Genomic DNA, 18395 nt, shown 5'->3' on the forward strand with positions numbered 1-18395 from the left:
ACGTCAGGCCACGCTTTGCTTAGTGGCAGCTAGGGCCTGGCGCGTGGCCTCTGCATCAGCTTCCACTGTCTACTCATGATAGTGTTCTCTGAGCGCGGGAAGCTCTCTGCGGTGTACTGTGGCTGCACTGCTTCCCGGGAGTCATTAGAGCGTCAGTTTTTCCGTGTCCCGTTTCCTAAGCCGGCTTTCTTCCAAACACCCTTTCTAAGTGAATTTTCCCCACTGTGCGGCAGAAAAATCTCTTCTTCCCATTCCTTAAGTTGCATCAAGATGAATGACTCAGGGTGTGTAAGGGAGTGCATACTTTTACAATTTACTTATGCAGTTTTCTTTTTCAATTTATTTTAAAGGTATGTATGTCCAACTAAATTTCCCTGAGCAACCTAATGCAAGTCACAGCTGTGAGCAGTATGTGTAATTTTAAGCTTTCTGGTGGTTAAATTCTAAAAATAATTTTAAAAGTATGGATTAATATTTTTTATTGCTTGAGATTTTAATACATGCATATAATATGTTTGAATCAAGACCGTCATCCATTCCCTTCTCTCTAATTTCTGCTTTATCACCACCATACTATTCCCTCCTAATTTCATGTGTTAATTTTTTGTTAAAAACCAATGAGTCCACTTAGTGATGGCAGTTACGTGTGTGGATGTAGTGTTATTTACTGACCTTTCAGGGGCCATAGCCTTAAGAAAGCTGATGTCCTTTTTTTCCCAGCATCACTCACTGCCAATAGCACCTCAGCTCGGTGTGGGACTTTGTGCCTGACTGCCTCATCCACGCTGGGATTTGTCAGGCTTGAGTCTGGGCAGGTCTTGTGCATTCTGTGAGTTCATATGTGCTGCTGCTGCCCTGTTGGTCTGGAAAACAGTTTGGTTCTAGTCATCTATCCATTGCCAGTGGTTCTTGCAGTCTTTTCTGTGATAGTCCCTGGGCCTTAGAGGATGAGTGTGTGTGCATGTGTGTGTGTGTGCATGTGTGCGTGTGCGTGTGCGTGTGCGTGTGTGTGTGTGTGTGTGTGTGTGTGTGTGTGTGTGTGATAGATGTTTCATTCCAGGCTGAGCATTCCAAGTATCTTATACTCTTAATTACCATATACTACATCAAGAAGCTTCTCTGACAAGGGCTGAGCAATAATTAACCCACTTCTAGATTTATAGCTGGCAAGGGTTTTTCCCCACTTTCTAGGCTCCCTCTCTGCCTGAATGATGGTGTTCTCTGCTGTTGGGCAGGGTATTTTTAGTTTCATGGTCCCGTTTATCAGTTGTTTATCTTAATGCTCATGCTACTGGGGTCTTCTTCAGAAAGTCTCCTTCTGTGCCTGTAAGTTGAAGCATATCCCCAACTTCTTCCTCCACGAACATAATGCTGGGTATCTCGGGCATTATGTTGAAGTCTTTGATCCATTTTGATTAGATGGGTGAGAAATGAAGATGTAGGTTCTGTCTTCCGGATGTGGCTCTCCAGTTGGACTAGCACACTAGTGTGTATCGCTGGCCTTATTGTCAAATTCAGGTGGTAATAAGAGTGTGGGCTTAGAAATGGGTCTTCAGTGCCATTCTAGTGATCAGTGTGTCAGGCAATGGGGGTGGAATCATGGCAGAAGTGGGGGGCAGTACCTCAAAGCAGAGTTTGAGACATGTGATCCTTAGGAGAACTATGAGACATCTGGAATTGAGAGGCAATGAAGACCTGTGGTCTTAGCCGCTCTGTCCGGCCTCTTGTACCATCTCAACTGGTAGAGTGTGGACCAAGTGCTTCCCTTCTTTGCATTGCCTTCCACACTTAACATGGGAGACTAAATAGCACCTTCCCCACGGTGATTGGTGTAAGAACGGGAAAGCTCACGGCTGGAAGGTACTTAGAAGAGCATCTGGCCTTGCAGTTTCCCCATGGTTGTTAGTGTTTCTGCCAAAGCTCACCCATGGAGCCATGCTGTGGTGGCAAAGACTACCTACAGGTTTGTTCGTCAGAACACTAGTTTGTGAGATCTTCCTGTCAGTGATGACTTTGTCTTTTGACTTCTTGGAGAGTCTTCACTAGGCCGACATACTACATGCATTACCTTGTGTTATCTTTACAGCAGTTATTTGAGGAAAGTGCATTTTTCTCCTTTTACATTTCACATGGCCAAGTTTGGCCACAGAGTTAGGCAGGGCAGAACTCGAGTTTGAACACAAGCATGCCTGATGGTTTAGTTCACATAAAACACAAATCTAAGACTTTGCAATTATAAATAATGAAGCAGATATTTGCTTAAATTTAGATGTAATTTAACTTGGGAGAAGACTCAAAACCACACGTAGTGAGGTCCAGTTTTCCATCCAGAAGAGAGGCTATGATCACAGACATGAAATAGCTTACTGGGAAGGATGCAGAGGAATCAAGCCTTCTTAGCTGCTGGTGGGAATGCAGCATGCTGCAGTTTCTATGAGAAAAATTCTTTCTGCTCCTCAACTGATGGAAAATAGATTTATCCTGTGATCCAGAGATTCAACTCCTAGGTGGAATCTAAGAAAACTAAAAATGTATGTTCACGAAAGGCTTGTGCATGAACATACACGGCAGCATTATTCAAAATAACAGAGAAGTAGGAAGCGACCCAAGTGTCCACCCGTTGAATAGATTTGTTTAAATGTGCTTTTAAAGGGGTTGAAATAAGGACACAGTGGTGGGACTGCTAAATGAAAGAAGTCAGTTATGACATGACATATGTTGTCTGATTCAACTTGTGGTGTGTGAAATGCCTGAAATCTATCAGTCTAGAGAGACAGAAAATAGATCGTGGCTGCCTGGGGCTACGGAACACAGCACTGAGATTGCCTGCCAGACACGATGAGTGTTTGGAAGTGATGTAAGTGTTCCTGGGATTGATCTGAGTTTCAGATGCACAACATGTGCTAAAAACCTGTTGGACACATTAACTGAACGTAGATGAATTATCCCAATTAAGTTATACAAAGAAAGCCGGAAGAGTTGAGTGTCCCTCAAGGGTTCATACTTTTAAAAACATCCAGCCCCTATTGTGAGGTCTTAAGACAATGGGGAGTCAGGGCAGAGACATTCTGCCTTGGCTTCCCTTGGTTCATCAGAGCTTCTGGTTGACTTCTGGGGGGGAGAGGGGTGCTTCCTCAGTAGTTCCTGCTGGATGATGTCTGATGTCTTACCACCTAGCTGCTGCTCGTGGCTTTATTTGTTCCTGCTTGCTATATGCTTAATAAGCTCTTTTGAAATTGAAAACAGAAGAGGTGAGAAGCTAGCCTTAGAGAGGGGAAGACTTTGGGGGTGGTGAGGGTTGAATAAGGGTGCAGCTCAGGGACAGTGTTACTGCTGGCTTCATGGGAAGTGTGAGAGGCCAGAGAATACGCAGGTACATGTGCTGTCTCTTACTCTAACCATTGAGTACCAGAACCTTGCCAGCGGGGCCACACCAGAACCCTGCCAGCGGGGCCACACCAGAAGCCAGCCCTATGCTCGGATCAGACTGGCCTGCCAAAACCAACCTCTCTTACAGAGTAGCCTGCCTCGGTTATTTGGGGTATTTGATTGCAGCTACAAAACTAGACCAGTGCAAAGGAAATCCCTGGGTGGAGGGGGTGAAGGCCGGGTCCAACCTTGAGCACTTTCTACAGTGGAGGCCTGGCCTGGAGCTGGAAGTGGTTAAAAGGGACCTTACATTTTGACTTTCAATACAATTCTCACTTGGACAAAGATTTGTAGAATTCTAAGCAGTTCTGTGTTTATAACAAAAGAGCAACAAAGTTGCAGATTTCTGTCTCTGTCATGCCTCCTTTCACTCCTTCCTAGGGCACTAGATTTCCTTGTAATTCCAGGCCATGCTAATTTGGTTTCTGAGATGCTACTATATTCTTCACATGGGGTCTCTTGGGAGGACTCCGAAGGGGAGGACTGCGCTTTTGTGCGTCCTCCTTCCCCTTCTTAGAGTCCCTGCTGCCCTCTCCCCACTGCTCCTTACCCAGCATGCACATCACCTTTGCTATTCTGCAGTGTCACTCGGGCTCAGGCTAATAACTCTCTAATACTAATATATTCCCCAGGGTTTTTCCATTCTTCTCAGTGTCTGTTTGCATGATTCACTCCACGAAGCTCTGGTGTGTTCGATCCTGGAAGACGGACAACCAACCGGTGGCAGTGGTTAGGTTGGGGGGCTTGGTTGTTGAGCTGAGTGTGGAGAGGATGTTGGAGGAGACAGAAGAGGTGAGCTCCAGAAGAGGCTCAGGAAGGCTGCATTTCCTGTAGTGGATGGAAGGTTCAGGGCAGGAAAGCCAGGTGAGGACAGGGCTGTGAGATCAGGTTGAGACAGCAGAGACCACTTACATCTGTGCCTTGGACTCTGCAGCAAGGGACTCCCCTTTGCCTGCTTTACTTTGTCTGGACATCTTGGGAAACTGGGTGCTGGAACCATGTAGACAGGACTGTGTGAAGTCTTGCTGTGATTGACCAAAGTGGCAGGGGACAGCTGGTCGTTCCCCATGCCGCCGGAGAGTGGATCTAAACATGAGAAAAGTGATGTTTGTGCTCTGTTCCCTTCCCCGACTCCAGTTTAGATGTGAATCCTGTTGATCACTGTCTGTGTTCCCCACGCTACTCTGTGATCTTCCTGTCTTTTTTTATTGGCAATGCTTCTGTAGCTTGTCTTATAAGCTCCTCTGCAGTGGTGTGGCTTCTGGACTCCACGGAACTGTGGAAGCTTGCTCCTGAGCTGGTTTGGATTTGTTTCCATCAGATGCTCCTCCCCTGGTGTAGTCAGTCTTATTTCAGCAGCAGGCTTCCCTGCGTGGAGGAATGGGAGTTTGAATTTTCCAGTAGATGAACTAAACCACCATTTCAACATCCCAGGGTAGATTTTATTTCCCTGGTGCAGTTCAGCTAGACACTGGCTTTTCAGTCACCACCCTGGATGCATGAGTAGATTTTTGTTTATTTAGTGACGCAGTTTGGTATCAAGCTACTATCCCACACTGGCACAATTTAATCTCTTATTTCTATCCCAATTAAAAATATACTTTCCCACTTCCTCCTGGTGCCCCACTAAAGGGATCATGGAACAGTTTTAAATAAAAAGGCAAAACTACCAAAGTATCGGAGCAGAGAAGAGAAAGCGACAGCAGCAGCATAAACCTGCCAGTGGAAGACAGGTGGGCGAGGGTTAGTAGCTTTGAAGACTGAAATCAGATGAAGTTGGTGGAGGCCTGTGAAACCGGAAGCCGGGCCAGCTGGAGCTGCAGGGTCCTAGGCCTTTCCACAAGGGTGACGGTTAGCCTCATTTTACCCTTGAGAAAGCAGAGAGAAGGAACAAGGCAAGCTCACAGCTTCTCTGCAAGTAAAGAACGGATAAAAACAAATTTGAGACTAATAAAGAAATATAGAGGGAAGAACATTGGGTTGAGTGAACATTTTCTTTCTCTAAGAGAGATTTGAAGTAGCTGTGGCCGGCTGGCTGGGCGGTGGTGGCACACGCCTTTAATCCCAGCACTTGGGAGGCAGAGCCAGGTGGATCTCTGTGAGTTCGAGGCCAGCCTGGACTACCAAGTGAGTCCCAGGAAAGGCGCAAAGCTACACAGAGAAAGCCTGTCTCGAAAAACCAGAAAAAAAAAAAAAAAAAAAAAAAAAAAAAAAAAAGTAGCTGTGGCCAATTGAGGTGCCTGCTCAGCACTCTTTAAAGTTAGTTGTTTGTTTTGTTGTTCTTTAACTACCTGTAGGTTCACAGCAAAACTAAGCAGTAGACACAGGTTCCCTATATTCCTTATACCTATGTGTATAGCCTCGTGTGTAGCCCTCGCATGCATATCCCCCATACATAGGCCCGGCACATGAAAAGCCCCCCCCCATGCATAACACCTCCCACATAACTCTCCACATGCATAGCTCCCGTTATGCAGTCTCTGCGCATGTATAGCCACCCACAAGCAGACTTCAATATGCACAGCCTCATGTATAGATTTCCCATATGCATATCGTCCCCATGTGTATATTTTGCTCACATTTATAGCATCCCCACATGTATAGCCTCCCAGCTTTAATACCACGGTTTTAAGAAAGTGTCGTGTCCTCCCTCCCCCCCCCCCAAGTGACACATTTGTTACAATCTATGTACCTACACTGATACATTCCTCACCGGGAGACACATTTGTTACAGTCTGTGTACTTACACTGATACATTGTTACCACTTAAAGCCCAGTTTCCATTTGGGTTCACTGTTGTCTGTATTTGTCTAAATGTTTAGCAACATGTATCCACCTTTATACAGAGTAGCTTTACTGTCCGTAAAGTGCTGGTGCCCTGGTGAGCCATCCTGTCTGACCTAACCCCTGGAAACCACCTACCTTTTGTCTTCTCCAGAGTTTTGTCTTTTCCTAATGAATAGGAAGCTCTATCACAGTGGATTCTTTCATGTAGTTACACACATTTAAGGTTACTCCTTGTGTTTTCATGGTTCAGTTGCTCATTTGTTTATTTTTATTTTTGTGTATGCATGTAGTTGTGTGAGGGTGTACGTGCATGATGCATCTGCATGCAGTGTGTGTACATGTTTGGAGCTCAAATGTCAATATTGGGTATCTTCCCTGAGTACTCTTCACTTTATTGTTTCGAGACAGGTCTCTCACTGAACCCAAGCTCACCAGTTGGCTAGAATAGCTGGCCAGTGAGTTCCAAGAATCCTCCTGCTCATCCCTCTCCCCTGAGTTACCAAGGTTACAGAAATGCACCACCATAACCAGCTTTTAATTTAAGGATTTGTGATCTGAACTCAGGTCCTTCGCCTTGTTCATCAGGGAATTTCCTTATTGAGTCATCTCCCTAGGCTCTGATAAAACAACTTTCTTAATGAATGTTTGTACTGGGAATCTCAGTGTTATTTCCTTCTTCATTATCTCTGTGTGAATTAGACTTTAACTGCTGATGGTTTTTTGTGTGGCAGAAAATCTGATACTTGGCAGGAAGCATCTGCTGAACTAAATATGGTTCTTAACAGTTTCCATGTGCTCCCATATGCACAGTACTTGCAAAGACTTAAAAGGTGACTGTGGGAGTGAGTTTAGCTTTGAAAGCATGTCTTTGTTTTAACACTCACACACCTAAGGCTCAGGAATAAGGTAGAAGAGGGGCCAGAAAGATTGTAAGAGCCAGCGGATCAGGGAGTTTGCTGTGAGATTCTGTCTCCTAGCAACATTAGAAACTACACCTATAAGGTCTCACCCACATGACTGCCCAAACATGAGCAGAACAAGGATGACACCAAAACTGGGCAATGAAAGCCCCGAAGGCCGCTGTACATAAAGAACTATAGGCAGCTGTGGGAAGCTAGGGCTGGAAGGTGTGGTTTTCCCCAGGGAAAAGCATTGCCATTGCTATTCAGTGCTTCACAGTAAGCCCTAAAACATGCATACAGATAACAGTGACTGGACTCAACAGGTTATCCTTAGGTATACGTGTGTGTGTGTGTGTGTGTGTGTGTGTGTGTGTGTGTGTGAGAGAGAGAGAGAGAGAGAGAGAGAAAGAGAGAGAGAGAGAGAGAGAGAGAGAGAATGCAAAAAACAATTAGTGAAAAGATATGAATTTGAAGAGGAGTGTGAAGCATGATCCTAATTAGTCTTAACAATAAGTCAGATATTGAGCGTGGAAGCTGAAAGATCAGAGAAGCAGAGCAGCAGCCAGAGACTTCTTACCTCTACAAATCCTCAGACCAGATGGGGAGGGGATGGCGAGATCCTGGCTTCACCTGCCTTATATTCCTGTCTGCCCCTCCCTAGTGCTGGTATTAAGGGCATGCACCACCACCACCACCACCACCACCACCACCACCACCACCACCACCATCACCACCACCATCACCACCACCACCACCCAGCTCTGTTTCTCTTTTTTTTTAGACTGGTTCAATCCAGTGTAGCCCAGGGTGGCCTTGAACTCCTGATCTTTCTGCTTCCTCTTCCCAAGTGCTGGGATTAAAGGTGTGTGCCACCATGGCCTGGCCTCTATGGTTAACTAGTAGCTAGCTCCACTCTCTGCTCTCCAGGGAAGGTTTACTTGTCAGAACACAAACAAAATATACAAACGGAGTAGGCAGGAGTATATGGGAGGGTTTGAAGGGAGGAAAGGGTAAGGGGAAATGTAATTAAATATTGTCTCAAAAGAATGAAGAACCCAAGGCTTAGTGGGTTGAGTAACAACTCTAAGATGATGCACTTATTGACAGTTGGGAGAAGGAAACAGAGCCCCCTGCTTTCTCTATGTGTTTACTACATGAACGAGCACCCTAGGATACACTTAGGCTCAAATGAAACTCTAGATCATTATTTAATTTTCCTGCTTGATCTCTAAGACTTCAAAGGTTTTCATAGCTGTGTACACTCAAAATGTTTGGGATGTTGTGTTGGAGAGACATAGAACATTAGCCTTTAAGGCATTTTATTTCTTACATTAAATACAAGATGAGTACTTGAGATCACCATTTCTTGTTGATAATGCTTTAGAGGTACCCACATACCTGCTTTGGACTAGAAAGATGGATACCACTGGATCCTAGTTTTTCATTTAGGCAAAGGGGAAATCCATAGCCTGATGCACAGAACTGGGATCAGAGGTACAGAACTCAGTTCCTTGTATAACAGGTTTCATTCTCACTTGGTAGGCTGCTGGCCATGTGAGGAATACTTTCGGGATTATTCTGTTTTGTGTTCTTCTAACACCCCTGTCTGAAGCATTGAGGTGTTGGAACATTCTAATTGAAGTAATTGCTAGAGTCATCATTGTGATGATTTTCTTCCATAGCATTCTTAAGTCAATGTTCCTTAGCTGTGCAATTTTAATACCTTTGCCAGAAGGGTAAGTGGATGGATGGTCTGTGCTGGACTTTGTAATGGCAACAGTCAATGAGTTTCATTAATACTGCGATTCTTGTAAGTAGAGTCAGTATCTCCCATGATCAGAGAGAAAACATTTTTTATAAAGTTTTATTTAAAGTGATTAAATAGAATCTAATCTTATAAACTTGGATATTTATTGACTAGCTAGACAATATCCACTAAAGACAAAAAAGTATTAAATATGATCATGTAGAATGAGCAACTGCCTTAATTTCACTTTTGTAACATGGTTTTTCTTGCAGTGTGTGAACTTAAATCGCCCTCTATGAGTGACTTCCTGTGGGGGCTAGAGAACTCAGGCTGGCTAAGGCACATCAAGGCCATCATGGATGCAGGGGTCTTCATTGCAAAGGTTTGTGAAGGCACGGGGAAAAGTTGAGAGATTGATACGAAGCTAGTGTAGCCTCAAACCATGCCTGTCCTCTTCCTATTGGCTCTCCTCTACCCACTGCCTGGGTTGCAGGCTTCGGGCTTCCATGTGCTGAAAACGATGTTGTGAAAAAGTGCAGTGGCCAGTTAACTGTGTTTTATCACAATGGTCAAATGTGAGAATATTTGCAGGTATTCTCTCTTTTGTTAATTTAATCCTAGATACCGGAAAGAATTTTCTGTAGCAGACTGTACAACTCATGGGAGTCTCCTCAATGATAGGGGCTTGATTACATCTAATAAATCCTGCTTTCCAGACATGACTTAAGCAAAAGCTAACAGGTGGATTCCATTCTGCCATTGGAAGGATCTCCTGGAACTTATATGTAAAATGTTTTTATATAAAATGTTTTTATGTAAAATGTTTAATAATCCTATTATGATATTGGGTGTTTTCTGTAAATAAATTTCTCTTAGATTTCTGCCTAAAGAGAACCATGCCTTCCTGATGGTGTATCCATTATTAGATATTTACCCAACAGATCCTTATTTAGTACCTGGTACCGTGCTAGGTATGCAGTAGTAAGTAAGATCAAATCAAGTCTCTTACAGAAGACACACACACACACACACACACACACACACACACACACACACACACACAAATAAAAGTGTAATTTCAGTTACTGACAGATGTTACATAATCACCACATTTTCTATTTTTGTTTTGTTTTGTTTTGTTGTTTTGGTTTTTTTGAGACAGGGTTTCTCTGTGTAGCTTTGCTCCTTTCCTGGATCTCGCTCTGTAGACCAGGCTGGCCTCGAACTCACAAAGATCCGCCTGCCTCTCACATTTTCTAATTTATGTTTTCTGCCAGAATAGCTAAAGATGCGTGCATGTAGACAGCAGCAAATAGAATTCTTTCCTAGCAGTTTCCGGTACAGTCTTTCCTTCCCCTGGATATATTACTTGGCCCTAGTTTGATAAATTAGATTTTTCGTACCTTTCCTTTCTAGAAAAGGCCTATAGCAACCCCAGAATTTCGGTAAGGCTTAACTTGGGTTGCAGGTGAGTTGGGGACATGCCGTGAGAGTGTGTCGTATAGTGCACATACTTGTGCTCGGTACCCCTGTTAATTTGTGGAGAATTGACTGGTTGCTTTTGTACGTAATGAGAAGGGGGAAAAAAGCTGTGGCCGCTAGTTCTAAGAAGGTTGGGCCTAAGGGCTAACTCTAGTTCTGTTAGTCTCCAGCCAAACCGAAGAGTCACTGTGACCTTTGCCGTTTCAGGCAGTTTCAGAGGAAGGGGCAAGTGTGCTTGTCCACTGTTCTGACGGCTGGGACAGGACGGCCCAGGTGTGCTCAGTGGCAAGCCTGCTGCTGGACCCTTACTACCGGACTGTGAAGGGCTTCATGGTGAGTGTGGTGACCGCCTTCCTGAGCGAGGCGGAGCCTTCATTATTAGAATCTTGTGACTTTTTTCCTGCTAGTCAGCATTATTCTCTTAGTAGATCAGCAAGGTTAATAAAAGGGGAGAAACTGAAACAGGATCGAAATAGATTAATTTTTGAGGGTGTTGAGACTAGTTTAGGTCAATGCTGAATGCGAATTCAGGAACAATATAAAATATATTTAGAAGTTTAGAAACTAGTGATTTTTATATATAACTTGCTTGCAAGTATCTCAAGTTGGGGCAGTATATGACTGTGTAACAAAACGTGAGGAAAAATATTTGGAAAAAAATTTCTGCATTGTATCTATTTCTGCATGTACAAATAGTGCTCAGGAGAACAAAAAAAATTAAAAAGCAGCATTTATTCCTAAGTCTATTTTTAAATGGTCTTTGACAGCACTGGATAGCATATTGAATTTGACAGTGTTCTCCATTTTTGCTGGAATCAGGAACACATCTTTGAGCACTGGAACCTTTTGGGTGTGCATCACAATTTGGCTTTGACTGTAGCTGCAATTGCCTGGGATGTGAGGTTACAGCTGAGCTGGTAGAATTCCTTAAATGACTGCAGGGACTTTCTGGTGACTAGGTGATCTAGTACCTGCCTCTTGAACCACAATATGATAGAAAGTGCCACAGTGGATCTTGAATCTGCTTGGGACAGGCTGACAGGAGCGCCACAAAATTGTCTGCATCACTGAACCTTTTTGCTAGTGAGTTTCGTCAACTGTTACCCTGGGACAAGGCACAAGAGGCAGGCTACTTGTTGACCCTCAACTTCAGACATTGGAGATATGCTTCAGCCTCAGTGTTCTCCTGAGCATGCTAGATTCCTTTGTTTAGCTGATGAATATAAGATTTCCTGGATACATACTGCAGGAATCTTTCCACATTAAGCCATTAAACATATGAATGCATTTAGAGTTGTCAAAGTCAGACTGCAGCCCATCCATGTATTTCTAAGGAGTAATAATAAATCATTCCATATTATTTTGTTAAGGATTTTTTTTTATAAAGGTGTGTATGTATGTGCATGTGTGTGCATGGGATTCCCTTGGGGCTAGAGTCACAAATGATTGTAAACTGCTTGAAGTGAGGATTGAGACTGAACACAGGTCTTCTGCAAGAGCTGTACACCCACTCCAGCCTATGATTAAACTTTTTTTTTTTTTTTTTGGTTTTTCGAGACAGGGTTTCTCTGTGTAGCTTTGCACCTTTCCTGGAACTCGCTTTGGAGACCAGGCTGGCCTCGAACTCACAGAAATCCGCCTGCCTCTGCCTCCCGAGTGCCTATGATTAAACATTTTTAAAAGTCTGCACTATTTCAGACAGTAAACTCATGGTAGCCCTAATTTCTAAGCAGGGCCGAATCCTAAAACCCATGGTTTTTAGAATTCTTTATTATAAGGCATAAGAAAGCATCTTTTATTTTTTGTTGGCAGGGAGGGATTTTATATTGTAGGGAAAGAGCATTACATGTTGGTTAACAGATGATGTGAGGAATAGAGACCTAGGGCATGAAGTGCTTCGTGAGACCATGGTCTTTGGAGAGTATGTCATCTGTCTTTGCATTAGCTTCCCTCTTTCTAAAATGATGGGTAATCGTGGCTGTCAGACAAGCGCAATGACATGTAAAGCCGTATGCACGGTCCCGGCACAGAGGAGGACTCTGGGTAGAGTAGTTTCCATAGGGAAGGCCTTCAACTTGGCTCCTCCTAAGTACATTCTGGATAACGTGGTTCTTTTAAGATTGATCTATTGTTGTTTCATGTGAGAGGTCTTGCCTGCCTGCAGGTATGGATGTGTGCACCATGTGCACGTGTAACCGGAGTTACATACATACAGTTGTGAGCAGCTGTATGAGTGCTGGAGCCTGAAACTGGGTCCCCCGAAGAGCATCGGGTACTCCTAAGCCCGTGAGCCCCCTCTCTCCTGTCTGATCGCATACTCTGTCGTGTGGGGTTCCTCGGCTCCCAGTAACTGAGTCCTTTATCAGTGTATGGCTCTCTTATATTTCCCTCGGAAGCTTCCAGGATATTTACATTCTTTTTTGTGTAGGTATTAATTGAAAAGGACTGGATTGCCTTTGGACATAAATTTAATCATAGGTAAGCAATATATTTTTTCTCTTATTGAAAATGGATTTTTTTTTAAATATACAGTATATCCTGACTACGGTTCCTTTTCCTCTACATCTCCCAGTTCCTCCCCACATCCTCTCCCATCTGGATCTACTGCTTTCTTTTTATCATTAGAAAACAAATAGGCATCTAAGGGATAATAATAAAATAAAATATAAGGTAAAACAAAAGAAAACACATTGAAATAGGACAAAAGGAGAAGAGCCTAAGAAAAGGCCCAAGAAACAGATATAGAGACAGAGACCCACTTCTTTGCCCTCAGGAATCTATGCCCCCCTCTTAAAAACAAACAAACAAACAAAAAAAACCATAAAACCAGAAGCCATAATATATATACAAAGGACCTGTAGTTAAAAGCAGGAAAAGACAAAATTTTATAAAAAACGAAAAAGGAAATGAAAAGACAAAGCCCTGACACTGCATTCAGAGACAAGGAATCTTGGAAGAGCTGTTGGGTTTGTTCTGTTGACCATCTCCTGCTGGGCATCAGCTTACCTTAAGAGTATTTGTTTCCTCGTGGAAACTCCCTTGAATGAGACTACATTTTCATTTGCAAGTGGTTATCAATTGGAAACAACTTCTGGGTTAGGGATGGGGCATGTGTCCACTTTTCCTTTTAGCTCTAGGACCCTGTCTGGTGCAGGCTACCTCAGTCTCTGTGCATTTATGTGTGTGTCATGTTGATTTAGAGAGCCCTTTTTTCTTGGTGTCCTCCCTCCATCCCCTCTGGCTCTTAGGCTCTTTCTGCCTCCCCTTCTGCAGGGAGACATCCCATGTAAGGCTGAGTGTTCTCAGTCTCTCATTCTGTGTATATTGTCTGGCTGTGGGTCTTTGCATTGGTTGCCATCGCTGCTGCAAGAGAGCTTCTCTGATGATGGCTGAGCACCTACTGATCTGAGTGTAGCAGAATGTCATCAGGCATCATTTTATTGCTGAGTTCTTTTAGTAGAAGAGTAGTATTTGGTTTTACTCTAGGTCCCTGGGCTCTCTAGTCTCAGGTTCCCTGGTCACCCAAGCATTGTTGAGGATGGGTTCCGTCTCGTGGAGTGGGCCTTAAATCAAATCAGACATTGGTTGGTTACTCCTGTAAGTTTTATGCCACCATTGCACTAGCATATCTTACAGGTAGGACACCATTGTAAATCAAAGAGGTTGTAGCTGGGTTGGTTTTGTTTCTCCTTTGGTAGCATACAGAGTACCCTCTAGTACTAAAGTCACTAGACATAGGGGTTAAAGTTCCATGTAGGCACCAACCTATTTTGTAAGATATTAAAATGGCCACATCTGCTTGCTTCTTAGGTCCATTTGCTTGGGATATATTTTTTCCATCCTTTTACCCTGAGATGATGTCTATCCTTGATGTTAAGGTTCCTTGGCTACAGCAGCAGGATGGATCCTATTTTTGCATTCATTGTGTTAGTTTGTATCTCTTTATGGAGGAATTGAGACCACTGATGTTGAGAGCTATCAATGAGCAGTGTTTGTTGATTCCACCAATTTTGTTGTGATGTATTGATTTGCTGTTCTGGAATTACTTATTCCTTGTGTTTTCTTGGGTATGGTTTCTTTTAGATGGAAGTTTTCTTTCTAGTGCCTTCTGTAGGGCTGGGTTTATAGATAGATACTGCTGAAGTTTGGTTTTTATCATAAAATATCCTTTTTTTCTCCACCTGATTGAAAGTTTTGCTGGATATAGTAGTCTGGGCTGGTATCTGTGGTCTCTGAAGGGTCTGTAGAACATCTGTCTGGCCCTTCTGGCTTTAAAGTCTCCATTGAGAAGTCAGGTGTTATTCTAATCGGTCTGCCTTTATACATTACTTGGTCTTTTTCTCTTGTAGCTTTTAATATTTTTTTTTGGGGGGGGGGCGGGGTTCAAGACAGGGTTTCTCTGTGTAGCTTTGCGCCTTTCTTGGATCTCGCTCTGTAGACCAGGCTGGCCTCGAACTCACAAAGATCCACCTGGCTCTGCCTCCCGAGTGCTGGGATTAAAGGCGTGTGCCACCACTACCCAGATTTAATATTCTTTATTTGTCCTGCAAGGTCAATGTTTCATGTGCCATGGGGAATGTACTTTGTTGGTCCATGCTATTTTGTGTTCTCTATGCTTCTCGTACATTTTTAGGCACCTTCTCCTGCAGGATACGGAATTTTCTTTGACTGTTGAAAATACTTTGTGTGCCTTTGAGCTGGGTTTCTTCTCCTTCCTCTATTCCTGTTATTCATAGATTTGGTCTTTTCATAGTGTTCTAGATTTTGTGGATTTTATCTAGATTTAACATTTCCTTTGACCAAGGTATCCATTTCTTCTATCTCGTCTTAAATGCCTAAGATATTTCCATCCCTTGTTTTCTCTTGGTGAGGCTAGCCTCTGAAGTTCCTGTCCAAGTTCCTAAAATTTTCATTTCCAGATTTCCCTCAGTTTGGGTTATCTTTATTGATTCTATTTCCACTTTCAGATCTTCAACCGTTTTGTTCATTTCCTTCTACTGTTTGTTTTCACAGATTTCTCTAAGGAATTTATTCATTTCTTTAAAGACCTCTATCATAGTCATTATAAAGGCTATCAAAGTTATTAAGGTATTTTTTTTTCTTGTGCTTCAGGGCCTGCTGTGATAGGGTTGCTGGGCTCTAGGGGACACATAATGTCCTAGCTTTTGGTGTTTTTACGCTGGTGTCTAGGCATCTGTGTTCGGAATGATTGTAATTCTAGGTGCTGGTACCTAGACTCGTCTTTGTTGGGTGGGTGTTTTGTTCCTTGGTTTCTGCTCTCTTCTCTAGAAGAAGTGGGTTGTTTGGTAGAAAGTACTTGTGCAAGTCTGTGGGTGGCAGAGAAGAATCAAAATGGGCTGGAGAAAAGGCTGAGCTAAGGGGATCCTCTTCACACCTAGAAGAGGGCTCCACAGAGAGGTGTAGGTGTGGCCGAAAGAGCAGATCTTGCAAGTAGGTTGCAGTAAGACAAATAATCTGGAGAGACAGGAATAAAAGGGCTGGGGTAGCCCGGGTGAGAACCAGGAGTTGGAGTCTCCAGTGAATGGGGTTGAGGTGGGAGGTGGGGGACCTGTAAGCAGGTTGTTGGAGGGGGAGGAGGTCCTCATGGACAACAGAAGTGTGAATTACTTACCAGAGACCCTTGACAGGTGTGGCCACTGGGGGTCCCAGGGAGAGAATGTTTCTGGGTATTGGGGGCTGACACAAAGGAGGAGGGAAGACAGAGTCCCCATCAAGGTTTGGCGGAATTCCCAAGGAATGGAGTAGGTTGTTGTAATGAAGGATAGGAACTATCTAAGTCCAGGTCTGGTGTAGCTGTTTGGCAGGGGTAGGGATGGGGGATGGGGGCCTTCTCAGGTAGAGAGTGCTTCCAGGCATCAGGGGTGACACAAAGGAATGGAAATTGTCTAGAAGGGAGGACTGAGAGGTTGGAAAGCTGGGTTCCACAGCAGGGTTCAGCTAAGTCCTCAGGGAATGGGAGTAGGGTGGGGGAAGAGGTACCTTTAGCAGGCTGCTGCAGGGCTGGGCATGAGACTCAGGGTTATTTCTAAAAATCACAAACGAGTGTAAAGCACTGGCACTCCTCATTGAGGACTGTGATTGGGAGCACTGCCGTGTGGAATCTGTGGTCAGCTGCAACTCGGGTATAGAAATGGTCTGTACAGCTAATAAGGCAAATGGAAAGAACCCAGAAGTTGCTAAAAACTGCTTCTGTATTATTAACCTAACAAAATGTATTAACCAACTTCAAAAGCGAAGTTTGAATTAAAAAATATCCTTTGTCCATGGAAAGTTTTCTGTCACACATATTCTGTTCTCTATCCAGACTTCCATTACAAAGTTTATCTTTCAATTGGAATTTTAAAATTTATTCTTCTACTTCATCCTGTTTGTAAGATGTAGTTAGGAATTAAGGTTGCTTTTATGATTGTCTTTGCATTCGTAGATTTCTAATAAAAAAAAAACAACAAAAAACAAAAAACACCTCTTGGTTTTATAGATATGGCAATTTAGATGGTGACCCGAAAGAAATCTCTCCAGTCATCGACCAGTTCATTGAGTGCGTCTGGCAGTTAACGGAGCAGTTCCCTTGCGCCTTTGAGTTCAACGAGAGGTTTCTGATTCACATTCAGCATCATGTTTATTCCTGTCAGTTTGGAAACTTCCTTTGTAATAGCCAGAAGGAGAGGCAAGAACTCAAGTAAGTTTTGGTGGTCAATTTTCAATGAGTTTGGCAACTGAGGGCTTCATAGAGAGTTTCATAATTTTGAAAACTACTTAATTGAGTTACAGAACTATTCTATGTTCTTTTCCCATTCCTGACATCGTTTCATAAATGGTTTAAATGTTATCAACTGACAGGAATACAGAATCACTTTTCCCTGTAATTCTGCCTGAGTCAGGATCGGAAGACTTGGCACAAATATTTAAAGGAAACTTCTGGAGTTAAAGAAATGTATGTTTGCTTTAAAAAATGTCAGTCATATTTGATAGACACAATAAAAACTTCAAATTAACTGGAAAAGAATCTTTGAAACTGAAGCCATTAGATTTTTAGTTTTGGGGGGTATATATTCATTGCACATAGCAGTTGATGAGTTTCATCATAAAGATACTTTCATCCAGGTAGATCCTATGTAATGCCTTTTTGCCCTTTCCTTTGGCTTTTTCCCCCCTTTTCCTTTTTTGAGATGGAGTGTCACAGTACAGCCCAAGCTATCCTGGAACTCAGGATCTTTGCACCTGAGTGCCATCACACTTGAGAATAACTCCATCCAGGTTTGATTAAAGCTGTGTTGCATTAGTCAAGACTTGTAATTCTAAAATGTAGAATTTTAAATACCATTGAAAACTTAAGGTGGTTTAAGAAATACAAATGGAAGAACTTTCTGAGGTACTAATAGCATAAAATGATTTTAGCTCTGTTGTGTATGGCATCCAGTTGAATTGTGGGAAAAGGTCAGCTCAAGTAAAGTAGATTTCAGTAGGTTTGTGCCATCTGGAGTGGAGTAGTTACTTTTTCTAGTGGATGCTGATTTGTTCTCTTCATAGAACTTAAAGTATGGTTTCTGATAAACAAAGACTGTTGCTTGTTGACAGAGTGGTTCCTGTGCAAGCATGGGGGACCTACACTCCATCCCCAGAACTCACATTTAAAAACAAACAAAAACCCATTGGGTGTAATGGTATACTTTAAAAATTATTTTTATTTTAGGTGTATGTTTTGCTTGAATGTAAGAATGTGTCTTGAGAGGGTGCGAGATCCCCTGGTTGGTTGTAAGCCACCATATGGGTGCTAGGAACCAGACCTGGGTCCTGAAAGGACTGCTGCTGAGCCGTCTCTCTCCATCCTGGTGGTGTGCTTATAATACCAGTGCTGGGGAAGTAGAGACTGGCAGATCCTTGTAGATCTCTGCGATCAGTGAGAGAACCTTACTCAAAAAAACAAGTGGGATTTGGAAGATGGCTCAGTGGTTTATGTTTACCTACAAATGTAAGTACTCGTGTTTGGGCTCACAAGCAAGTGAAGGCCGATGAGGGAACGCTAG

The 18395-nt window shown here is 43.1% G+C and overlaps 1 protein-coding gene across 6 annotated transcripts in view; it reads left to right on the forward strand.

Annotated features, from left to right (window-relative positions):
* Positions 1-18395, forward strand: part of Mtmr7 (myotubularin related protein 7) — a 124734-nt gene that overhangs the window by 100841 nt on the left and 5498 nt on the right. For all 6 annotated transcript variants that reach the window (XM_042262875.2, XM_076553494.1, XM_076553493.1 and 3 more), the window contains 4 exons: positions 9138-9247; positions 10555-10680; positions 12776-12825; positions 16847-17047. In XM_042262875.2, coding sequence (XP_042118809.2) covers positions 9138-9247; positions 10555-10680; positions 12776-12825; positions 16847-17047 — 487 coding nt within the window. The remainder of the gene's footprint in view (positions 1-9137; positions 9248-10554; positions 10681-12775; positions 12826-16846; positions 17048-18395) is intronic.

The sequence above is a fragment of the Peromyscus maniculatus genome, chromosome 17 (assembly GCF_049852395.1).
Source record: "Peromyscus maniculatus bairdii isolate BWxNUB_F1_BW_parent chromosome 17, HU_Pman_BW_mat_3.1, whole genome shotgun sequence".
Classification (NCBI taxonomy): Eukaryota; Metazoa; Chordata; class Mammalia; order Rodentia; family Cricetidae; genus Peromyscus; species Peromyscus maniculatus.